We start from the raw sequence: 24,047 nt of genomic DNA on the forward strand, positions 1-24,047 counted from the left end.
AGGAGCAGCTAAATGATCCCTCAGTGTAATGAACTCAGTCTAGCTAAGGTGGCTCTTTTTTCATCAGCTATTTCTTTAATATAACGGCTCTGCAGGGATTCCTGCCCAGAGCTCATTATACTTTCCATTCTTACTGAGTGATTATTCTTATACGGAAAAATTAATTAATCACAGGAAACTACCCGGTCCGGTCAGAATGTGATCAGAGAATTAGAAAAGAAAAAAAATAAACTGAAAGCACTCCCAAACCGTAATTAGCAATTCATTCTTAAAATAAATAAACAGAAACACTGCTAACATTATATTTAGCAATAACCAGTATTACACGTTTTATAAAATGAATGCTTATTTAAAGATGATATACAAACCTGAAAGTTCCCAGCTCTTCCCTTCCATTTGAGTCGAGCAATTATATACTGAATAGTAAAGGTGATAAGATGGAGAAATGAAAGATCTTATGAATACCCACTGGATGCCCGAGATGGTATAACAAGTAAAATATCAGTCATTTACATTTTTATGTTTATCGTTTATAATGTTCACCTTTCAAACTTTGAAAACCCACAAGAACTAGAATGCTGGCCTTATTTCAATACAAGTTTTGAATTAAAACTGTAGATGCACATTCTCCACTCATTTTATGTATTTTTAAATTATGTATACAGTTGGACAGAAAAAGAAAAAAAAACAGGAGGGGTTACTGTGCTTCACATGTATTTTATATTTGCCCAAAATAATATCTTTAAAAAAAAAAAGAAAAAAATAGGATTACAAATGAAGATACAGTATGGCAAAATACGAAGCACAGCTTTGCAAGCAATCCTGATAAAGCAAACACCTCTTTAAAAAAAAAACAGTATTGTAATACTGGGTTCCACTGGTTAGATGCCAAACAGTCTTGACAAAAAAAAAATATAATAATTGCATTCTACAACTGTACATGCACTGAGTTTCTAAATCTCCATGGGGGATTTCACTTACCGGGTCAGTCGTGCACAGTACCTTTCATCGGTCCAGTTTTTATCTGCGCTGCCCATCACACCGCTTACATACAGAGAGATGCAGGGACTCAATGAATTCATTTTAAAAGTGTGGTCCCCTCCACCCAATCAGCCACAATGTACTGTGCCATGCAGGCTTACTGCATAACCTTTCTTAACTGATATACAAACTTGCAAAGTGCAAATATACATTTCTTATTTTTTAAAGAACATTTAAGATATAACAATATTATGGCAATGTTGTAGTGGATTACTCTTAACATATGCGCACAAATTGACATATAATTATGTCATTGCTTGAATGAAACATTGATCCCCCCCCCCCTATAAAATAAAAACTACAACAGAAGTACTCTTTGGGGGTTAACAGCAGAATCCGTAATGAGTGCGTCCTTACTATTACAGGAGGGCTCAGTGTCTGAACAGTAAAAAACAAACAAATCTACTGTACTTTATAAGCATTTATAACCTTATCTATTAACCTTAGGAAATTAACTGTTCATTATCAAGTTTGCTCAAAACGAAATTAATGATTTTCTCAAAAAATCACTGACAATCCCTCTATCACCAGGGTTGCCATAGTATGACCGATTAGACCACTTAAGAGCAAACATTCACTCATCGCTTTTATGTGTTTGCAATTGCAAATTATATTGTTTTCTCTTTATTCTCTTCACCAATAGTTTCATGAAAAAATATAATCTAACACAGATAGTCTCTCCAAATGATTACAGGAAGCTACTTTTAGTGCAGGTTGAAATAAACACCTCTGACATCTGCAGTAAACATGGTGGATCTCTCCAATATTGCATCTAACTAGTCACCATCAGCGACTGCTTTTCAGACTGAAACAATAAATGCAGCCTGTGCTTTGTGATTGAAGTGTTCATGGTCCATAAAAACTCAGGCAATGTACCTTTCAGCAGTATCTCCATTGGCACAAACTGCAGTACTTGTTGTTGAGAGCCTGGTTTCAGAGTGGCCAACATCAAGTCATGCATCTGCTGCAAAAAAACAAGGAGTTTGTCACTGGGGAGCTGGTAACCGATGCACAGCAAGACAGCGATGGTTCCCAGAGCATCAGATGAGGTTGGGCACCTAAAGGTTATAAAGTGAAAGCACTGGTGAAGAGCCAGGATCAAGCCTGCTGTGAAGCGAGTAAAGGAAGAGAAAATGGGAAGAACGAATGATCCACCCGCCTGGAGTTTGTCCAAGGAGCACAGGATGCAGTACAGAAGGTCTTGCTGGTACTTTGGGTCTCCATCGTGAAGCGTCATGTGGTCAACTACAGGGCAAGGTGGAGCTTCAGAAAACTGCATGCTAAGAGGATTTGTCTGTTTGGTACTGCTGAAAAACGATGGATAACCCACCACAAGGCACTGGCCACCCCTTTCTAGAGCAATGTATGCGAACTGGCCCTGAATCAGGCTTGACACCTCTGACATTACAAGCTCAGCTGTTAAAACAAGGCAGGCGCTGCAGGGCTTTGAGACTGTTGCAGCCAAGGAGGCATCCTCAAGTCTGGTTACTGCAGTCTGTTCTACGGCTTCGTTCAGGTAATTCAACAAGTCCATTTCACAAAAAGGTGAGCTCCTGACCTTGGGTAGTTTTTGCCCAACCAAGACGTACCAGGACTCAAATTCTGCATCACTTGCTGGTCCTCTCAAGACGCAGTTATTCCCAAAACCACCCAAAACATGCTCTTCAATAAAAGCGCTGTAATATCCTCTTTCCACCTTATCCTTCCAGGCCAGCGTCTCCAGTTCCTTCCTTTCGTTGAACGAACCAACCTGCTTCCTATGGCCAAACAACTTACTGTTCAGATTGCAGCCCGGAAGTGCGTTTTTGGAAAGCCACTTGCTTCTGTGGAGGTATTGTACCTGAAACTTCTGCAGGTAGAACTCTGCGGCACAGTCCCGTAGCAGATTTAGCCTTTGGGTTTGTTCCTCATTCATACAGCAAAACAAGTGAAGGTTCTCATTGATGGTGTTAGCCTGGTGCCTGTGGAAGAAGGCGCAGCATTCTTGGTGTTGCTTCAGAAAGGAGTCTGGGATTAAATGTTTGGGAAAGAGGGCTTGGTTGGCTATATCTTTGCCAAAGTTCCGTATCATTTTGGAGAGCAAAGGCCTCACAGCTTCCTTCCCAATGTACTCCACACACACTACATACACTTCAGAGTTGCCAGCTTTGCTAGTTGCAGGCTTAAAAACATGAACAGTTTTGAAGCAGCAGTTTAGGAGGTAAAGCAGACAGACAGAAGAATGCTCATACAAGGTGAACATCTTTAAAACAAAGGAGCCACCACTGCTGAGCAGCATTAAACCACTGACCGCCTCACAATAGTGCAATGGCGCCACTATCGCTTCCTGTTCATCTGGGTTACCCTGGCAGTCGAAACTGCCATCTGCCGTGACCAAGTCAATGGAGCGCATGCTCTTGGTGAAGCGTTGCAGTTCCAGCAGGTGCTTCTGGATCATGATATCACCGGTATCGTCAGAGCCAAAGAACCACCAGGGCAGGGTGTTGGCAATGAGCCGGTCGTCCATTATCATCATGCCATTGTCGTTGGCCTCATGGTAGGGGTTAAGAGTGTTGGCCACCCAGGTCCAGTCACAGTGCAGAGAGTTGGACTTGAGGTAGTGGTTCAGGCTGGCGATGAAAGCACCAGGAGCCTCGCAGAGATGCACAGAATTGAGCTCACCGTTACGAAGGGCCTGTTCGGGAAGCAGGGGGAAGGTGCCCAGGATTTCATAGAACTTGCACCATGCCTGGGTGCATATTTCAGCATTACTCGCGCTCCTCACATGGGAAATGACCTTGCCAGCCTTGTTGGTAAAGCTGGTGTGCCGATGCCACACTTCAAGGTTCTTGTCACTGAGTTGATTTTTAACTTCATTCAGAGACTCTTTCAGAGCCTGGAGTCTCTCGTCCGGTTGTAGCTCGTACTTTAGGGCTTCGTTGGGGTCTGGGATGAGCCACTCCCCGGAGGGTGGTTTAGCATATGTAACAATTTTGCAGAACAGTTCTTTGACTTCATCAAGAATATCTGGGCTGAATTCTTCAAGGTTTTTTGCCTGATGATCCACAGCAAACTTTTTTCTTACTCCCCGGCCTCTGCTCATTTTCAATTATTTCCCTTTCTTACGCCTGAAAGAAGAAAAAAAAACCCATAATATTAAATGTCATAATTAATGAGAAACTTTCATTAAAAAAAAAAAAAAACACGATCTGCTCCAATGTTAATTAAACATCTCTATTGTATTGTATATAATGCTTGTATTTTAATTGATTTATGTATTAGGTACAGACACAGAGGTAATGTCTCATTCACATTAAACCCATTTGTTGCATCACATAATCATACATGCAGCTGGACACTTCCCCTTTCTGATCTAATCAGATTTATGCTCCTGTAGTTATGGATGCTCACCGCATGGAACAATGACAAAGTTATTTTGGTTACTTGGTTCAGAGAACGACTGATCCCTATTGTTGTGTAAGCTGTTTGAAAGTTTGAGATGTGACATTTCCTCAATAAGACCTATAATATAAACATGTGGCATTCCTGTACATGCATTTATATTACACAGTAGTATCTAAAGTCCACTATACAAGAATTGGATTATCTCACTCCTAACTGGGTTCTACTACACACTGCAGTAAAAACATGGAAATCAAACAAACCGTTTGCAATATACAGCTGGAAAGCCTTCATACATCTGCTGACAATGTATCAGTTAATATCTTAAAGAAGCCTGTTTTGTATTGCAGTAATAGGGAAAAGCAGATCTGTTTTGTATTTAATTGCCCGTGGGTTTGTTCTACCATACCAACCTGGCTTCTGCCTGATGCCTATAAGCTTTAAAAGGTAAAATTAACATGTAAGATTTTTATCTCGCGGTGTTCTGTCCTGGGCAGTATAAAACTAGACTCTACCTAACTTTGAATGCAGGGGGAAGTGGACATGTTAGGAAACTAATCAACAACTGCACAAACATTCAGAAATAGACGTGCCTTATCTGAAGAAAACAATGGCTCTATATCAATGTCAGTACTTCTTGCGGATAAAACACCCATTTTCTCCATTTTGTGTGTAGTTAAACAGGCAAATACTCCACAGCTTCTCCAAATTACTGCAACAAAACGCGAGCTGAGAAGCGAGCACTGTTGCCGGAAGAGCTACTGAGGAAAGTACGATGCGTCAAGTAGGGCCGGTCTTTCTTCGTAAATATACCATCACGGTGTCTAAATCATAACCTTTTGTTTTAATAGGAATGCAAACAAATCGTGGTCATCCCTTTACCTGTTGTGCAGTGCCTTGGGTTCTTCAGCAACAGCGTAACGCTAACATAAAACGGGGAAATAAAATTGAATCAAGTTTACAGCTACGTCACGTCACGACTGCGTTGCCGTGCGTGACACCTGATAGGCTTCCCTCCACACGTGATATTGCTTGGAAACATTTGTGAAGCAAGTTCGGTTAATATTACATTGCAGTTCGGATTGAATTTAAAACACAGTAACTCTATTTAAAACAGAAAAAATCCCCAAATTTTCAGATTTTCCAACCGTGCCGTGTTTATATCACCATTTAAACAAACGGTAACGGGATGTTTATACATTTAGATGTAAGTTCAATGATATCGATCCGTCGTCTAATAAAATTAATGAGTTGTACAAGTATTTTCTAAAGAAGTGAAGAAAGTCTCGTTACCGTACTCCAAAACTTAAAGTGGCCCACGTTTCTAAATTATTATCAGCACCTCCCTCAGCTACAGTCTCGTTTCCATGGAGATCCCTGCCAGATTACCAATCAAAGGTAAGAATACAAACCAACACGCCAATCAGTATGCGTCATATTGAAACAAAAGGTTGCTGCTGTCATGACAACTGATAAACAGTAACTGCTGGTAGGAAACTCATATACACAGAAGAATCACCGATTTATACTTGTAAGTAACACGCACATGCCATTTTGAATTGAAATTAAAGCGTTTTTGTTAAAAGCATATTTACTTTACCCTTTAAAACTAAAAGTGTTAGCTCATTAATGGAACTATTGAAATGTAGATAGCGTCTTTGAACTGCCACTGTACGTTAATGAGATTCACGGGGCAAAAGGTTTATTGAAACTTAGTTTTTCCTTTTAACATTCGTGTTTAGAACTTTAATATCTGATTTCCCCTTTGCGACCAACATACACTGTCAGTATACGTTATCTCATAAACCAAGGGAAGAATTCTGAACCACCGCACTTTAAAGTTACGTATGTAAATATAATGTCAAATGCAATCGGCCATTGTAATAACCAGTTTAAAAGTATTAAGGTCACAAAGTTGTTTTCATAATATTTTTGTCTACTTTTTAAAATGTGTTCTACTTTAGTGTGTTTCACAAGAGTTGGATCCTCGGTAAATAGGTCTACCTTCAACTGCCACCCAGTGTCACTAACATTGACTACATCTCATTAAAATGACTCCTTTCAGTCATCGTGCATTGTAGTAGCTTTGCAGGTGTATGACAGTCACATATCTCTCAAGAGTATATCCTTCCATAAGTGCTTTTCCTTGATTTCCACCAAAATCAAGCATCTGTTTGGACCATTATGTTCTCGCAGCAATATATCAGATATGGGATAAAGTGACAACTTATTTATTATTATTATTATTATTATTATTATTATTATTATTATTATTATTCTTTCTCCTCAGATGAAGTGAAACAATAAGAACAAGTTAAGATGCCAGCCAGTAAGGATCAGGCACCCCCAGGGACATTGCAGAATTTGTCTTTTAAAATGCCAGATGGGTTTAAAAGCAAAGTGGTAGCACCCCGTAACCCTAAGCTAGTTAAAGGGGTGGATAAGCACATAAAGGTATGTATATTATTCTAGTGAGCACTGTGTTTAATTTGACTGTATTCACCAAATGTGTGTGTAGAATTATATTTATAAACTTGTTTTTTTAAATTATTTTTATTAGCTCTGTGTTCAGCAACTATCCTTTGAAAACAAACTTGCAATATTCAATGTTCTACTTCAAGACCTAGGCAGGTGTTATGAGTCACCAAAAGTTTTGAAAAGCTGTTTTTCAAAACTAGAGATTGTTCTCTTGTTTTTAAATTACAGATTGTTTTTCAAAGATTGGATGATGTTGCTTTAATACATAAATAACCACTGGGTTAAAAATGCAATTATTCATTCATATTATAAGATCAGGTCTTTTCTACTTCTAACCTCAAAATAAGTGCATTTGTCATGCTTGTTAACCAATATCTCCATTTGAGAAAGAAACAAAAGCAAAACTTGGAACTTGAAGAAGTTTTAACTTAGAAAAGCCTTCTTGGTATATAATGTCCTGTGTCCAGTCTGTGACACATTTAGTATTCAATATATATATATATATATATATTTTTTATGGACAATGAGACATTTAAGTGAAAATGAAATTAAAAATCAGAAATTGGTAACACACTGGAGTGACCTTTTAATAAGTTGCTACTGCAGTATGGAACTAAGTTATACAACTAGAAATTGTTATTTTACATGTAGATTGTCTGTCTACCATCTGCAGTCTACATTTTACATCTGCTTTAACTTCAGTGGTTACACCGAAGAGACTAACTTAGGTGCTGAGATGTTTTTGAAAAAACAAAAAACAAAAAAAAAACAGGACTGATTTCAAATTGGCTTTAAATTAAGCCAGATGTGTCAGTGTCAGATGACATAAGATACATTTGACTTTGATGAATGTTGCATAATATCCTACTGGGGTTATATGCATAGAGTGTTATGTAATAACAAGCAAATAATGCACTTTGGGGCTGCATTACCATGGCACCTAATCCCTAGGGGTGAACAGATCAATTACCAGCTATAGTCTCCCAGGTGTGTGCCATCTCAAAGATCGCAAATGAGTTAGTGGAGATATCTAGAGTAATTTAAATTAAAAATAAAACCTGACAATAAAAAAAATAATAATAAAACAGTGTATCTAATCATAATGTTAATATGTGGCGTTAAATCTGATGCAATTAAGATAATTGAAATAAACCAAGCATTGACATTTTATTATTTACTCATTTTATCTTTCTTTTAAATGCCTATTTTTCTCTTTTGCTATATCCCTGTGATCGGTTTAAAATAGTCTGTGGATGACTACATCACGTGGGAGTTGCAATCTAGAACTGAAAACTATATTAACAGAATGGGTCTTGATGTGTTTAATCACCTAACATGTACATGGTTTAATCATGTCTTTTTTTTTTAAATCCCAGTTAACTCCCTCTGTGTTTATACAAGAAATGGCCCTCACTACAGAGCAGAAGCTGGCGAGCATACGTGAGATGCACCCACCTCGAATTATTGAGCTCCTAGATATGAGTGAAACGACTCATCAGAAGGTGAAGTCTTTGATCACTGTACATATAAATGTTCTATACCTACATATATATATATATATATATATACATTTTTGTACTTGCATAATCATAGTTATCATCATTTGTATGTTTGACCCAGTGCTAGGTAAATCACCATAGGGACCACTATGTCCCAAGTACAGACTAAAAACCCGCAATGCCACTGCTCACCAAACGTGTTTTCTTTTTTGTTGCTGATGGCTCCCATTTCACTTCAAATCTTTTGACTGTTTACATCTGACTTGCAAAGCGTGTCGGAGTCTGATTCTTACAATCTGCCGTACTGCCTTTGTTAAGTCTTTTTTAAATGAATTATCGTCATGCAAATCTTCATTTTGGTTGGGAATTTGTATAAGAGGATCAGAGAGGCCAACTGAACTGCTTGCTATGCAAAGACACTTTCCATTCTATTTGACTTATCTGGGAGGTTAAGCAAGGTTTACCTGGACCTGTACTCATACTTAGAGGGCACAAGAAAAAATCACTCCCTTCTTGTTTTACAGGACCAGTCTTTTTTTTCTTGTGTTGGGTGTCACACTGTATTTCTGGGTCATGCTTTATTTTAAGGGCCATTTTCTTAGTTTATTAACTGTTAACAAGCATTGTTAATTTTAAGCTAAGGCCTAGGGTTAGGGTTAAGGTCAGGGTTAATAAAAACCTGATTTAATTTGCTAAACATTACTACAGTAACAATATGAACCAATTTCAAGCATATGATCGACTGGGTATTGATCATCCATAGAGCTCTGCTGTTTGCAGTTTTAGCTGGCCTATTATATATTATTAACTAACAGTTAACAGAAAATAAATAATGTTCATTAACATGTTTATTAGCTGTTTGTTAACAGTTAATGAACTAAAAAAAAACAGCCCTTAAAATAAAGCGTGACCTATTTCTGTAGTCATGGCCTGCTTTTAAGAAAAGGAAAATCATGTTAGAATTGAGCTGCTGTCAGCTTTTCTAACCTGCTTTCATTTGGCTGGTTAGTACGTGCGTGGGCTGGATTTATGCCTCAAGCAGTTGGAAAGAGCTGAACGCAACTAATTAAATAAAATCACATTTTCTGAAATAGGAAATAGGAAAGTGGAGGAGGGGGCTGTTTTCTCGTCTGTAGAGTTTTAATGTGATGTCTGATCCTTCAGTGTTAATGCAAAAGCTTTATTTTCTGTTGACTGACGGGGGACACGAGAATAACTCGTGGGGGTATATCAGAAGCATACATGATGAGGAGACGGATGAGCCTGTTGTATCAATAGCCAAGTATAATCCAACTCAATTAATGAAATGAACTGAGATCCCAGGTATTCCTGGTTAAATAGATATATGCCTATTAGATACGGTGCATCGCTAAATGTCCCAATTACTGTTGTAATCTAACTGAGTAATAAGAACATTTCTGTACATCAGCCTGTGAAATAAACAATTAAACAATGGCACTAAACAGTGGCTCAGGCTGATACAACACGAACCTCAGCCTGCTGCGGTCACTATTAACAGTGGTAGAGAAATCAAAAAATTATATATATATAATAATAATATATTTTTTCTCACTTTTTTGTCTTAGTTTACAACAGTGGACATTGACCAGGCAATGTTCCAGCCGTTCCCTTCAGAGATTGTGTTTCAGAACTACATTCCCTGTGAGACGTACGAGGTGCCGCTGGTCCTCAGGAACAACGACAAGGTGAGAAGTGCAGTTCATCATCACAGTACAGCAATTCTCTGCGGGACTGAGGAGAAAGCACGGGTGGGAAATTTTGCATTGCAGGGTTATGCAAACGTAATAACAGCATGAGGGATTTCATAAGCATGGCTTGTCATGATAATTGCAAAACAGAGCACTACATATGCACAATGAAAAAAGGGAGACTGCTTAAAAAAAAAAAATGAGCTCAATATTTTGCACAGAATTAACTCAAACTGGAATTCGACTGAAGTTTTATTTTAAAGATATTACATGAACCACACTAATGTATATTGTGCTTAAGGATCTGTGAAACCGGCCGATAAAGTTCTCAGATTTTGAGTTGTTGGTCTCATTTAAGTTTGTTGATCCTACCGTGTACGATCATGATTACCCTTTTAAGACCAATTATGGTCATGTCTGGCACTCATCTGACGCATATGTGATTGAAACATGGACAATTTCATGGAGCATGTTTTTCATAAGCAGACAGTCTGTGACAGACTTTAGCCACTAGAAAAACAAATCATTTGAATAGGCAAAAAAGGCAAATGATATACTCTAAGCAAAGAGATACAGCATCCCCAGCAATAAAGAAGTATGCAAATATGCATGCAGTAATTTTGGGAGAAACACAGACCTTTTCCAACCTACAAACTGGTGGATGTTTTTCTCTAAAGTTGCACGTGTTGAAATAAATACTAGTTGTCGTTTTTTTCATGCTGCCTGCACACATTATCAAGCCCAGTGATTTACATATTTAATCTTGTGGTTTGTTACATGTTTAGATTATGCAACAAAAGTCACTAACTACATTTATTTTGCACAACTGAATACTAACTGAAGAGTGACATCAAGCCCCCTGTCAGCTCCTGATCACACTGTGTTAAGTGGTTGGCCTAGTTTTATAACAAGGTTGAGTGAACTTGTGTTCAGCATGCATTGCTCTTGTGCCATTGTAATGGAAACAGAAGAACACAGTACTGATTTGTGGTATGCATGACTGAGCAAATGAAACCAAAACCAAATCCCAATTACCTGCTTGATTTTCTCAATGATACCTATGCCAATACCTTCTCTATTATTCAGAACAGCAGGATACAGTATGTATTATTAGCAAAATAACAGTTAGATGCTGTTTTAGCAACCGTCAAGCTTAAAGATGGTAGGTTAAATCTCATGTGTGTAGGAGGTTTAGATGTGTACAGATCTGCTTTATCTCCACCTACGATGAGCAAAACTAGAGCTTGGCCCGAGGTTAAGTGAGCTTCTTCCTGGGAAAGTTAGAAAACCACAAATTACTGCAGACAGTCTGTATTATTAGGGACTGGAGTACTTCATTATGCATGATCATGGATGAAAAGGGGTCACTCTCTCATTGGTAGTGGGATCCTTAGGGCTATACCTGGGAGTTATCGTCTCGGTTTATACTGCTGTGTAGCTGGCTGCTGATCAGGAGCAACCATCTGCCGAGAGCATTGTAATGAGCTTGAGGCTATTCCAGCCCGGCTTCTCCCAGCATGGCTTTCCATGCAGTCAAGTGAAGAGGTCATCGTTTTGGATGATTGGTAGACTCAAGGAGAAAGTAAAAGCCTATTTAAAAACCGCATTCCATCATGCCTTGTTTTCTTTCTGCATCAACAGCACAATTAATGAGCACTGAATGTGTTCATTTTCTGACATCTCTTTATTTTCTGAACCTGGATTGACCAAGCTTGCAATGTCTATATTATAAACTGGGCTAAAAATTGACCAAACATTGAGTTATCATTGTCTTTAGAATGTGAACGCTCCCTGTAGATTCCAATAAAATAATGGCAATAATTCATGAATTCATGCTAATCTCCACAAAGCCCCAAAACCCTACTATGGTAGAAAAATAAATATTATTTGGGGATTATGACAACCAGAGTCACCTCCCCTGTTTTCAGTGATAATTGTGCTCACAGGTTCACAAAGCCGGTCCACCATCACAGCTCACTGCACATTATCTAAAGTCCTTTGCTTCGGGGCTTCCATGTGTAGTTATGATTTAGGAATTTATCTCATGTATATAAAGAGAAGAAGATGTGATCATTTATTGGACTAACTGAACAATCATTAATCACAAGCTTTCAAGACCTCAGAAGTCTCTTCTTCAGGTGAAAGTCCAATAAAAGGTATCACATCTTCTTCTCTTTGTCTATCATCTCTGGACTGATCCGGCTACCATTTCATCTGTCAACGATCTTGTGTATATAGAATGATATATCTATGTATATCTAAACCTTATTAATGTCCTCATCTCTTTGCCTCATTTATTATTATTTTATTATTATTTATTTCTTAGCAGACGCCCTTATCCAAGGCGACTTACAAATGTTACAAGATATCACATTATTTTTACATACAATTACATTATTTTTTTTACACATTATTTTTACATACAATTACCCATTTATACAGTTGTTTTTTTTTTTACTGGAGCAATCTAGGTAAAGTACCTTGCTCAAGGGTACAGCAGCAGTGTCCTCCATCTGGGATTGAACCCACGATGGTCAAGAGTCCAGAACCCTAACCACTACTCCACACTGCTGCCCGTGTTAATTTGGGTTGCTAATTCTTGCTTTAAGCTACTACAGAGAAAAACTAATATTACTTTTACCTCGGTTTAAAACTAGAGGGACTGTAACCACTGACACATTTATGACATCATTTCAGCATTAGTGTATTTTGATGTAAAAAATAAACTAGTCTCGTTGGGACTTTCCATGTGGTTGACTTGAACAGATAAGTTTGGTGCAATTTATAAATGCTAGGATATAACTGTGCTGCAGTAATAGAGACATATCACAAATTATTCCACCATAATTGGTTTTAAAATATATAATATCATTTTGGGGTCTTGGGTTTTTTGTCTCACCACTTCATGCAGTGTTGTTTTGATCTAGATTCCACGGCTGGTGAAAGTTATTCAAGAGACTAGCCCATACTTTCAAATCATCAGTCCCCTTGATGTGTGCAGCAAAGTGGCTCCTGGCATGGCATCTACATTCAACATTCTCTTTACTCCAGAAGAGAACAAGGTAGTGTAACTGCAGAGTGATGTGAGCAATGCGATTTCCGGTTCTGTGCTGCATACACACTTCAGTGTTCAGTATAGCACAGTGCCCCTCTAAGCATTGCCATTTTGTATGTTACAATGCATGGTGCTAAGGTTTACCACTTTTGATGCTTAAAATATTTTTTTCTTTAAGGTTGTTGACTTTAAAGCAACGTGCCACCAAATATATAGAATGTGAAAGGTATTCATTAAAAAATAAATAATTCATTTTCCGTTTTTTTTTTTTTTTTTTTTTTTTCTTAATGCCTGGATATTCAGACATCATTTATCATAATGAAAGCCTTGTATACTTATTTATGCTCTTATAAACATTAACACCTCCCTTTACAACTTGCCTTAATAACCACGGAATCTGGAATTGCATTTCCTACACCCACATCCTATCAGGATCATCAATCAGTCAGCTGTGGTTACAATTTCTACACTCATAATTCCAAAGAAACAATTCATATTTTAAGTCTATTAAATGCATGCATAGATGATGATAACCATCAATACATGTCTGCAGTTGACGTTTAAAAAGTTCACATATATATACATACAGTATATCACCTGCAGCTTATTCTTTATCATCAAATCTTACTTCTTGTGTAATGTACAATGATTATTTAGCTGGTTTCACAGACTTCAATTAGGACAAATCATAGACTAACTTAGCTTACCTGACGACAGGTAGCCCAAGATTAGTGCTAACTGGGTGTCTTACATGTATCTTCTAAGTAGATACAAAAAAATGGTGGCAAGTTGTCCATCTCTGTGATTGAAATGATCATGTTTTTATTTGCAGGACTATTTGCACAGGCTGGTTTGTGTCACTGAAAGGGAGAAGTTTGCAGTGGCAATAAGAGCAATCGGGGCGCGAGCGCTCCTGGATTTCCCTGACCACCTGAACTTCTCCACCTGTCCAGTGAAGTGCTTGTCTCAGAGAACACTGCTTGTGCGCAACATCGGGAACAGCGAGGCCAGATTCACGCTGAGCACTCAGAGGTAAGGACGTGGCAACTTCCAGCTTCACTTATTTACACTCGTTTTGTTTCTCTCAGCCTTTAATATACTTTTCTCCAAGTGAAACAGCTTTCCTATAAAGGGTTAATGCTTTCAGTACACTCCCCCCTTGCTTACACGGATGGCTTATGGACCACAACTTCCAAGGAGTGATATTCATTTAGAGTATAGAAGCCCTCTGCTGTTGGTACAGTGAAGTACAAAGCCCACCAGGGCAAGCTGTATATTAGCATGATTAGCTTAGGCATACTTTTGAGACCTCAAATGAACCTTATTCCCCCCCCACAAACACTGATGGTCAGAGGGATAGAACTTGCAAAAGTTACTATGCAGCTCGGAAATGGGATGCAAAAACAACCTTATAGAAATTAAACAGAGCATCTTTTCTCAATGGCTATTTTTGACGTTGGTCTTTGCAACATTTACAAATAATATCAAAACCAGAGACAGCAACATACAATGTTTGTTCTGATTTAGCTTTTGCAGTTGCCATAATGCATCATTTTTACAGCCTAATATTAACTATTCAACATGCGGTAAACACCACTGATATCTGTTGTTGTGCTACTCTGTGTGAATGTATGGATTTTGTTTGAATGCAGAATGCTCCTCTGCTCTTCAGCTACTGTGATATTGAGACTGGTGACAGACCTGTAATACTAATGCAAAATTCGATATTGATGGAAAGGGGTCAGTAATTATATTTTGCAGGGCAAGGGAAGGAAGAAAGTAACAATAGATTTTTGAACAGGAGCTGGGACTAATGAGTTAGATATTAGGATCAGGTTGAAACAATAACTATTGGTGCCACAGGTAGAAGAGTAAACTGGTTATAGTCAGTGCCTACTGAAAATAAATTCATTTTTAAATACTGACACTTGTGGAAATTGTACCTCCACAGTGCACCTGCTTAATGTCATTGAAATGAATAAGTAACCCCAATCACAAATGGTTTTAAATGTTTCTTCTTCTTTTAGTCCTTTTTGTGTTGAACCATCCCTGGGAACACTTGGAGTTGGGGAGAGCATGCAGGTGATTGTGGACTTCCTCCCGAAGCAGACTGGGGATCACTCTGAAGACCTGGTTTTACACTATGATACAGGTATGTTCCAGGTGCACTATAATGAACACCACTTCATTATAGTGCGCTTACCCTTTAAAGAGTAAGTAGCAGGGTTCCGAAAAATATAGCAGTGTACATCTCCACGTGTTGCTACAACTGTTTAAAAAAAAAACATAACAACAAGTGCTCTGGCTTTTCTGTTCAGTACCACATCGTGGATCGTTATTACAGTGTTACCTGACAATGTGGGCAATAATCCTGACACTATCAGTGCACTAGAGCGGACATTTTGAAAAGAGTTTTGAAACAGAGTTTAAAGTTATAAGTGTAAAAAGTTGTCAGGGTGTTAACAGTGAAAAGAAAAATGACAGGTACATTATTTAAACAGTTGTAGCAGCACGTGGGGAACGTGTAACACTATATTTTTCAGAACCCGCTACTTTCTCTTTAAGCCATTAGACTGCTGTGTCAAAAAGATTCTCCCTACCCCTTACAAAGTGTCATCAAATGTTCTGGAAGAAGGTTAGATAATTAACCTGTTATCAATATTGTATATTTTACCCATCATATTTATTATTTCTTCATGCTCACCTAAATGAAAACTGTACTGCTTCATTGTATTGTCTTATTTAGTCTCGGGTTTCTCAGCTTAGTACTGCAGTGTGGTTATACATTTGCATAGTGCTTTCTTAATTTCTGTCAGTACTCAAGGCTGATTCAAGATGACATCTGATACCAAATATGAGGCTTAGCAGGCTTTTTAGGCTCAACAAAATTAAATTGCTGTAAAACAAAAATACACATTATGGAAAAGATGGAACAAAAAATGGGACTGTTGTACACTTGCAATTAGTGTTAAATGTTAGAAGGAATCATACATTAAAGGAGCACTATACCACAATCGGTAATTGTGCACTAAAATGTAATGCTTGGGTCTGTTTACAAAAGCTAATCATTTTGGCAGTCCGTTAAGCCAAGGCAGTTTTAGTTGCCGGGATCCAAGCTTCCCTCACTTTTAAAACCTAAAAGCAGGTTTTAAGTGGGGAGATCTGTCTGTAAGGTAAATGCCATGCTGACATGCTTCTGCTAATGCAGCAGTGGTTATATGAATGACATATTCAAGCTCTGTTATGGTCAGGAAGCAAACTAGAAATTGAAAAAGAGATCACCAAGGCCTGTTAATATTTCAACTTATCGAAATATGTAAAAACAATTTTACTATAACAAAATAAGTTTGTTGCAGATGGATGTTGAAGGACTGAAAATGGTAACAATATTAAAATTGCAGTCTAGCCTTCATTTAGATGTGACCTTCGTACCTTAGATTATGAAAGATTTTTCTTCACCGATATGAATTTTATCTCCTCACTGTTTGATGTACAGGATAATTAGAAAGTAAGTTTACCACATCAATGTACAATGCGTTGATGTGGTAAACTTACTTTCTAATCACCCTGTACATTGTCTGAACCCAGTTCTGTCTTATTTTTTCTATGCTAATGGAACACATGGAAATGAATTAGAATCTACTAGTTCCAGATGCAAAGTAAAAAATATGCAGCTTTTGTAGTACCAAATATTTTTTTTTTATTATGATGTATTGTACTTTCTTGTATGTAACAGAAAGGCACATATAATGAGATTGGGTATACAAGCATGCGTTTTTGCACTGCCTTTGAGCGCCTTACATTTTTGCGTATTATTCTAATCAGAGCATCATCCACTGAAGGTAATTTCAATAGAACCTTGTGTAGCTGAGAGTAATAACAACTATCTAAAGCAAATTGTGCACTCGTTATCTCTTTCATTGTGAGCGCAGAATTCTAGAATGAAGGTGATCAATAGCACACATTGTACATTCATTATCTCTTTCATTGTGAGAGCCGCATTCTAGAATGAAGGTGACTCATAACACACATTGTACATTCATTATCTCTTTCATTGTGAGAGCCGCATTCTAGAATGAAGGTGACTCATAGCACACATTGTCAGTTCTTGGGGTTAAAGGAATACTTGAAGCCTTGTAAGTAAAGCAATTTTTTCTCTGCATTTTTCAGCGGGCTTACTAGACCAAAAATAGAAACCTGTACTTTGAAACTGACAGGGCGTTACACCACTAAACCTCTCGGATGTCAGATCAATCAAATTGGGCCGAGAGCAAGTGAGGAATAAAACTTGACAATCCTGCACCACTCAGTTCTGAAGTGAAGGAGATGGATGACTGTGTCACATATAAGTTCAGCACAAGCGCATTAAAACTCTGGACATGAGAAGAGAAAAATGAAAAGAGAACTTATTCCCTAAATTGGTTTTCTTCATGTAGCTGTCTCGATACTGTGTATAATTTATCAGAATGCATTCTCTAACTGGGGCTCCCTGGTGGCGCATCCAGTAAAGGCGCTCTGCGTGGAGTGCAGGATGTGCCCTGTAGCCTGGAGGTCACCGGTTCGGATCTAGGCTATTCCACTGCTCCAGGATGGTTGCATGGCGGGCCCACAGAGTGAAACGAAGCGGACGGCTCACGGTATATGTTTCGGAGGACACGTGTGGCCGTCTTCGTCCCTCCCGAGTCAGCGCGGGGGTGGCAGCGGTGAGCCGGGTTGAAATAAAAATAATTGGACATTTCGGATTGGGGAGAAAATAAGAAAAATAATTGGTGATTCCAAATTAAAGAAAAAAAAAGTAGAGCGGCTGACAAATACAATGTCAAGCTTCTAAACCTGTGCCAAGACAACTCATTCCCTATCAACAATACCTAAATAATGCATGCTCATCGAGTGTTGAAAACATGTACGCGAATGAAGTGAATGGTAATTACATGCTTTCAGTACCGGTTGGTTGCACATTATTTAGGTTGTGTGGATAGGGTGTAATTACACGGGTGATGTTTACAATTACTACTGGTATAATAACAGCCCAATACACATATGACATTAGTCTCCTAACCCTGTTGTTATAAACTAGGATCATGGAATGTCGGATTCACATTGCTATTACTTGGGACGTTGAGGTATCAAAAACAAAACGTTTCTATCCGAGAAGTAAATACAGGAATTGCATACATTATTCTGAACTCCCAGAGAGCTACTGTGCTTTTTGAAGAAGCTTGTTTAAACCTATAGATAATTAACATCAAAGCTTTGAAGGGTCTCCTAGACAGATTATCCCAAATTTTCCTCCAAGATTTGTGGGCAATGAGCAGAGTAGTTTTGGAATATGGGGTCTTGTCTTGTTATGAAGTCGTACAGTATATTGGATGTTTTTGATTGGAGTACTGGAGGCAGATATACACTGCACTTCGAAAAGATGCTGCTTGTACATCATAGGAGTCAATCTTCATTCAGCCTCTTTTCACCCTAACATTAAACTGTAGAGCTAATAGATCAGAAGGACAGGAAGTAATTTGGTTTAGACTGGCTGGCTCTGCAGTGTACAATACAGCCAGGGAACCTGATTTGAAGCAAAAAGCCTGAGCAAGCATCGATACTTTTAATGGAAGAATAAGGTAAAGAAAATTGTAACGTGAGGAAATCCAACATCACCTCCCCACCCTTGCTGGATGAAAATGGGCAATATGTTGTTTTTGGATGGGACTTCGAATAGCATTTTTATTTATTGTGCACACGTAACCTTCCAACATATGTGGTTGGTGGGCTGTGTGTTTCTATCTCTGCTATGCTTTTTCTTATTGTTGTAAAGTGTATTTGTCCCGAGCAGTTTCCTGTACTGCTCCAGTTCATTGCTTGTTCATTTCAGTCACCTTTGTCTTTAGTGGAAAGCACCAGCTGCTGCCATTTTTGCATGTCCATTTGCTTGTTTGAAACCACCTTTACTTAGACAGACAAAAAAATGAAAGCTGACATTACCTAAACAAACAAAGGATTTCCATGTTCAGTTGCCATAATCCCTCGTTAAATATTCACCACATGGCTTTTATCTGATAAAATGTTTTGAGTTAAAGACTTGTTTATCATAGCGTTGAGGTTTTTATACCCGAAAATGTTGATATTAAAAAAAAAAATGTATGGTTATGATAATTTTACCATGTGGAAGTTTCTAAGACCATACAGCTTGTTTTCTTCCATTCCACTTTAGTTGATCAGTTTTGATTGGCATCCAGTAGAGATCTAATAACCATGATTGGCTCATAGGCTAGGTTTGCCTTGGAAACTTAACTAAGTGTGTTCCATAGATAAAAAGAGGAAGGCTTCTGTTCGGTATTTTTCAGTTTTTGTTTCTTTTTTCCTGCAACAACCACTACTTATTTCAAACCACACACATAAATATTCAGCAATTAATATTATATCAAAAAAGGTAGTACCAGAGATATATTATAAATAGGACTGATGTGCTGATTAACAGGAGAATTTTGGTAGTAAGAGCCCAAGTATCTTTGAAGTTTGCAAAGGATTGACAGTGTCCCATGATCTAAGATTATATTTAGATGTGGGGAAGCAACACAGTCACTCCTGTAAAGGATGTCTTTACATTCATTGCCCATGTAAAGGGCTCTTCTTGTCTTTATACTGCTCTAGATTTAATTAGATTTTAGACTACAGGTCATGATCATGTGACATGGTGCAGAAATGTTGTGGATTTCAAATAGAAAACAAACTGTGCACGTTGTGGGGTGTAATTCCAGTATAGGGTTTAACTGTTGCTGAACATCTGTCAAGAGCAAGCTCACCAGCCATCTATACAGAGGGTGGGAAATGCTTTCTTGGCAAGAACACAAATGCTGTATAGAGACCAGAGTTTAGTGTGTGGTGCCACAGCTACTGTGCTGCAGGGGGAAGTGAGGTTGCACAAGGCAGAATAATGAATCCCTCTGAGAATCCATGTGCTATCAGGCAAGGATACACATGCAGGGATACAGAGGGATATAAACATTGCAACGCTTTTCTGACATAAACTTTACCCATTGCAGTTGTTCTGGACACCTCAAGAAATATGCAGTAGGTAAAAGGTTTGGGCTCTTGTTCAGCTAATATACTCTATATGAAGCCATAGCCACTGAAAACACCAATACCTAACAAAGAATGCTGTGCTTTACATATTTAAGAAAGTTTAAGCTCATGTTGAAAATATCAGCTCTTTATATAGATATCAGTATAACAAATTGCCACAGGTTTGCGATAAGTTAAAAAAATATACAAAATAACTTCAACTTGGGGAAACATTTAAAACAATTTTATTGAAAAATAACCAAATGCTTTAGAATATATGTGTAGTGCACCAAACCACGTACTTTGCTTTCTTGATAGCATGCAGAAATGCAGTAAATACAGTGCTAACACAGTAAAATCAACTCTGTAATATAACATTTCTCAACTCTGTAATGTTATACATTCATTAGATTTTTATTAAACAAACCAAGTAGCTCACAAGCACAAAAAGGGTTGAAAAACAAAAGCGTACATGGAGATCGAAATTGTTTATGCGGTTTCAAAATGCTGTGCAGAGGAAAGCTTGCAGCACAGATCTTTGTATAAAGCTTTCATGCTCAGATAAAGGGGCTAACACCATCTATTCCCGAAAGCTTGCTACAAAGCCGTTTCTGACACGCTTTGCAGGATTCTCTTAACAGTACGTTTCAAAACCTGATGTCTCCTGTCAGACTAGTGTGGCAATCAAAGGAAATGCTGTACACTTGATGTAGAGTAGCTGCAACTGGGGTTAAAAATGTCAGCTGCGTTTCCAGGTAATGTAAACCAAACATGTTAAAAGTATAGGAGGAGACAGAGAAAGAAGGAAAGACAGAACCTTCACCACTGCCTGCTTTGGCAATTAAAATCACACTGGTTAATTAGAGAACGAGTATTAAGATAAACATGGAGTTTATTACTTAATTATAAAACAACATTAAGTACGACACAAATCAGCTCCATTTGGTTATCAGAATATCTACAATCCCAAAATGGGTACAGAGAAAGGGGACAGAGAGCTATGATATCATACCCCAGGGCTGTTTGCGTGGTCCAGTGGTGTTGACCACTGAACTAGCCCTTTATAAACACTGTTTTGGCTGTGCACCAGCCGGATCACCTACAGTACAACAGTATATTAATTTACAATAATATCTGACACGTCAGATTCATTCATTGTATGAGACAAGGCAGTCTGGTCTCTGCCAGGTATGTCTGCCAAGTTCTCTTCACTTGCTCTTCCTCGCTGCATTCTCCTAGTGGGGCACAATCACATCTGTCCATTGTGACCAGTGAAAGCACCTCCTGTTTTTACATCTGCCTTTGCTCTGCTTTAACAGCAGTGGTGTTTTTGTTTATTTGTATGTTATTTTAAGTGCATGTAATTGCCTTGCCTAGCTTGTTTGAAATGATTTTATACTTGCGTGCTTCTAGGAGAATATCATAAACTAATGAGTAGAATAATATCCTTTGACCAAATGTTGCAAATATATGCACCTTTATAGCAACTCATATATTATAAATAAAACCAAATCACAATGGGTTTTCCTTTCATAAAAGAAAAAGCGCAAAATTGCATTTTTATGAAAATAATTTTATATATCTGGTCAATGTTCTATAAAGTTTTAATATACTTGAGATAATTTCCACTACAGCGTTCATTTCAGCGAAATATGCATCTACTACACTCCTCTTTATATCTACAAACAAAAAAAGGTTAACTTCAGAAGTTACAGTATGATAAATATTCCCATTTCTTATTCTTTTCATACACACCGAGGATCTAAACACATGTTTTGTTTGTCAACAGCTTGTGTGGAATCTTAGGACATGCAAATATGTTCCCTTTCTGACTCAAACCAGTTTATTCAAATAGTACTATTCAAAACCGGGGCATAGCTAATTCACGTGTTTTTTTTCTGATTAGCTTCACTACACATTTCTCTGCGTATTGTTGTGCGAGATTCACAGGGAGGAAAGGGCTGCTCTGTAGTATTGCACCTTCAGATGTGTTTCAAGTTCACAAAACATATGGTATTCGACATTAAAGGTTGAACTTAAGAGTGCTAAAGGAGGCAGTGAGAGGGGTCATAAAGTAAGCCTTCATCTCTAATAGCCCTCCTTTGCAGAAGGTGTGTTTCTGAGGCACTAGTAAAAAAAGGAAGCTTTACATGATGGATTTAGGGATACTTAATATCTTCAACATTGTTCTACTATGCTTCAGAAAAACTCTTCAAGGCTGAAGAATGTTATCGGGGAAGAATATTAGCGCTGCGCAGGATTTGGTGCATAATGGATCATCTACGGAGTTCAGTGCACAGTGCAGCACTTCAGTCAGACTGGGGAGTCTTCATAAAAGCAGCTATTTGCTGGAATATTTAAGTAGCATGGCAAACAATGACCTACTGTAAACAGACACAATAACAGAATCGTACAGAACACAGGATATTAAACAGCTAAGAAATGAAATCTTGTTTCCCTTTAATCTCCTTTCACCGTGCAGTTAGACATTTTTTTGTACAGTGAAATCAAACGTATATACATTGGCTGAGAGTTATGTTTTTTTATTTAATTTTTTATCAGCAATGCTGCCTTTCACAGCAGAAAGATGAATACCGAATCAGCAGAGAAATGGGAGATTAGGTCTTAGAATATAAAATATATGTATATATTGAGTTGGCAACAGTTCATTAAATATCACTTTCTCAGTTTGCTTTCCTGACATTTTGCAGTCTCACTTTAGATTAAACCGCAGCTCCTGGCCATGAATCTGTCAGCATCTCTGTTATTAAAAGCAGTTCCCTCGTTCTGTTCCCCAGACTTTCTTATATCCGGGACGGGACGGGACGGGATGGGAGGGGGGCGGTGGGGGGGGGGGTACATCATTTTTTTTGTTATAAACAAATGAGATATTGAGCCGATAAGAGAAAACATTGATTTGATCAGTGTGGCTGTCATGTTCTCAGGATCACTGGGTTTTAGATTAAATTGAAAAGTAACTCCCCCATGCAAGAATGACTACCAACACTTCGATTCAATGCTTAATGATCATATCTCTCGTTCGAGATTTATATAAACTGATGGGGTGCTTAATTTTGCTTCATGCACTGCAGGGATCCAATTGCAAATTGCATTTTTTCATTAAAATAAGTTAAAAAGAAAAAGATTCTGAAATGTTTCATGTTTAGACCTGGATCACTTGCTTACCACCCTAAAATTCTACTACGGTACCTTTTTGTTTTGCGCATTCCATCAGCTCGCTCAGGTTGGCTGTGTATTTCGGTTTGTAATATTATGATTTGAGTTTACAAAAGGTATGCAGCCCTTCTGAAGCTCTGTTCTGGAAATCCTGAGACAGTGGCACTCTATCATGAGATGAGGCATGTCATTAGCTGAGTTTGAAAAAGGGAACTGCAGCAGTGAAGTGGTCAGGGTCGTTGCAAAGAGAGTCTGTGACAGGATGCTGTGCTAGTACTCACACAATTGCAGACACAGGTCATCAAATGACAGTGCCTTTTTCCAGCCACACACACCCGGAGCTCGGTGACATCTAACTGGCAATATTTATTTTTTCTTAAATTTAGAAGTCTGCAATTATTTTATTATTTTCTCCCAATTTAGAATATCCAATTATTTTTAGGCTCAGCTCACCGCTACGACCCCCGCGCTGACTCGGGAAAGCGAAGACGAACACACGCTGTCTTCTGAAGCATGTGCGGTCAGCCGACCGCTTTTTTTCACACTGCAGACTCACCATGCAGCCACCTCAGAGCTACAGCTTCGGAGGACAAAGCAGCTCTGGGCAACTTACAGGCAAGCCCACAGGCGCTACAGGGATCGCTGGTG

The 24,047-nt window shown here is 38.3% G+C and overlaps 2 protein-coding genes across 3 annotated transcripts in view; one reads left to right on the top strand and one right to left on the bottom strand.

The window, feature by feature from the left end:
* Nucleotides 1-366: 366 nt before the first annotated feature.
* cmtr2 (cap methyltransferase 2) lies at nucleotides 367-5,529 on the bottom strand. The gene is made up of 2 exons (XM_034040600.3): nucleotides 5,305-5,529; nucleotides 367-4,148 (listed from the first exon to the last, which is right to left on the bottom strand). Exon 2 carries the CDS (start codon nucleotides 4,121-4,123, stop codon nucleotides 1,814-1,816), a length of 2,310 nt encoding a protein of 769 aa, XP_033896491.3. The 5' UTR covers nucleotides 4,124-4,148; nucleotides 5,305-5,529; the 3' UTR covers nucleotides 367-1,813.
* Nucleotides 5,530-5,596: 67 nt separating this feature from the next.
* Nucleotides 5,597-24,047, top strand: part of LOC117424076 (hydrocephalus-inducing protein-like) — a 76,556-nt gene continuing 58,105 nt past the window's right edge. Inside the window, exons 1-7 of one of the 2 annotated variants that reach the window (XM_058992789.1) lie at nucleotides 5,597-5,820; nucleotides 6,713-6,876; nucleotides 8,277-8,402; nucleotides 9,986-10,105; nucleotides 13,036-13,170; nucleotides 13,996-14,195; nucleotides 15,191-15,315. In XM_058992789.1, the coding sequence (XP_058848772.1) occupies nucleotides 6,742-6,876; nucleotides 8,277-8,402; nucleotides 9,986-10,105; nucleotides 13,036-13,170; nucleotides 13,996-14,195; nucleotides 15,191-15,315 (841 nt within the window). In that variant the 5' untranslated portion in view covers nucleotides 5,597-5,820; nucleotides 6,713-6,741. Of the gene's footprint in view, nucleotides 5,821-5,884; nucleotides 5,954-6,712; nucleotides 6,877-8,276; nucleotides 8,403-9,985; nucleotides 10,106-13,035; nucleotides 13,171-13,995; nucleotides 14,196-15,190; nucleotides 15,316-24,047 lie in introns of those variants that run through there. The other variant, XM_034040121.3, reaches the window with a different exon arrangement.

This window comes from Acipenser ruthenus, chromosome 19, assembly GCF_902713425.1.
Source record: "Acipenser ruthenus chromosome 19, fAciRut3.2 maternal haplotype, whole genome shotgun sequence".
NCBI lineage: Eukaryota > Metazoa > Chordata > Actinopteri > Acipenseriformes > Acipenseridae > Acipenser > Acipenser ruthenus.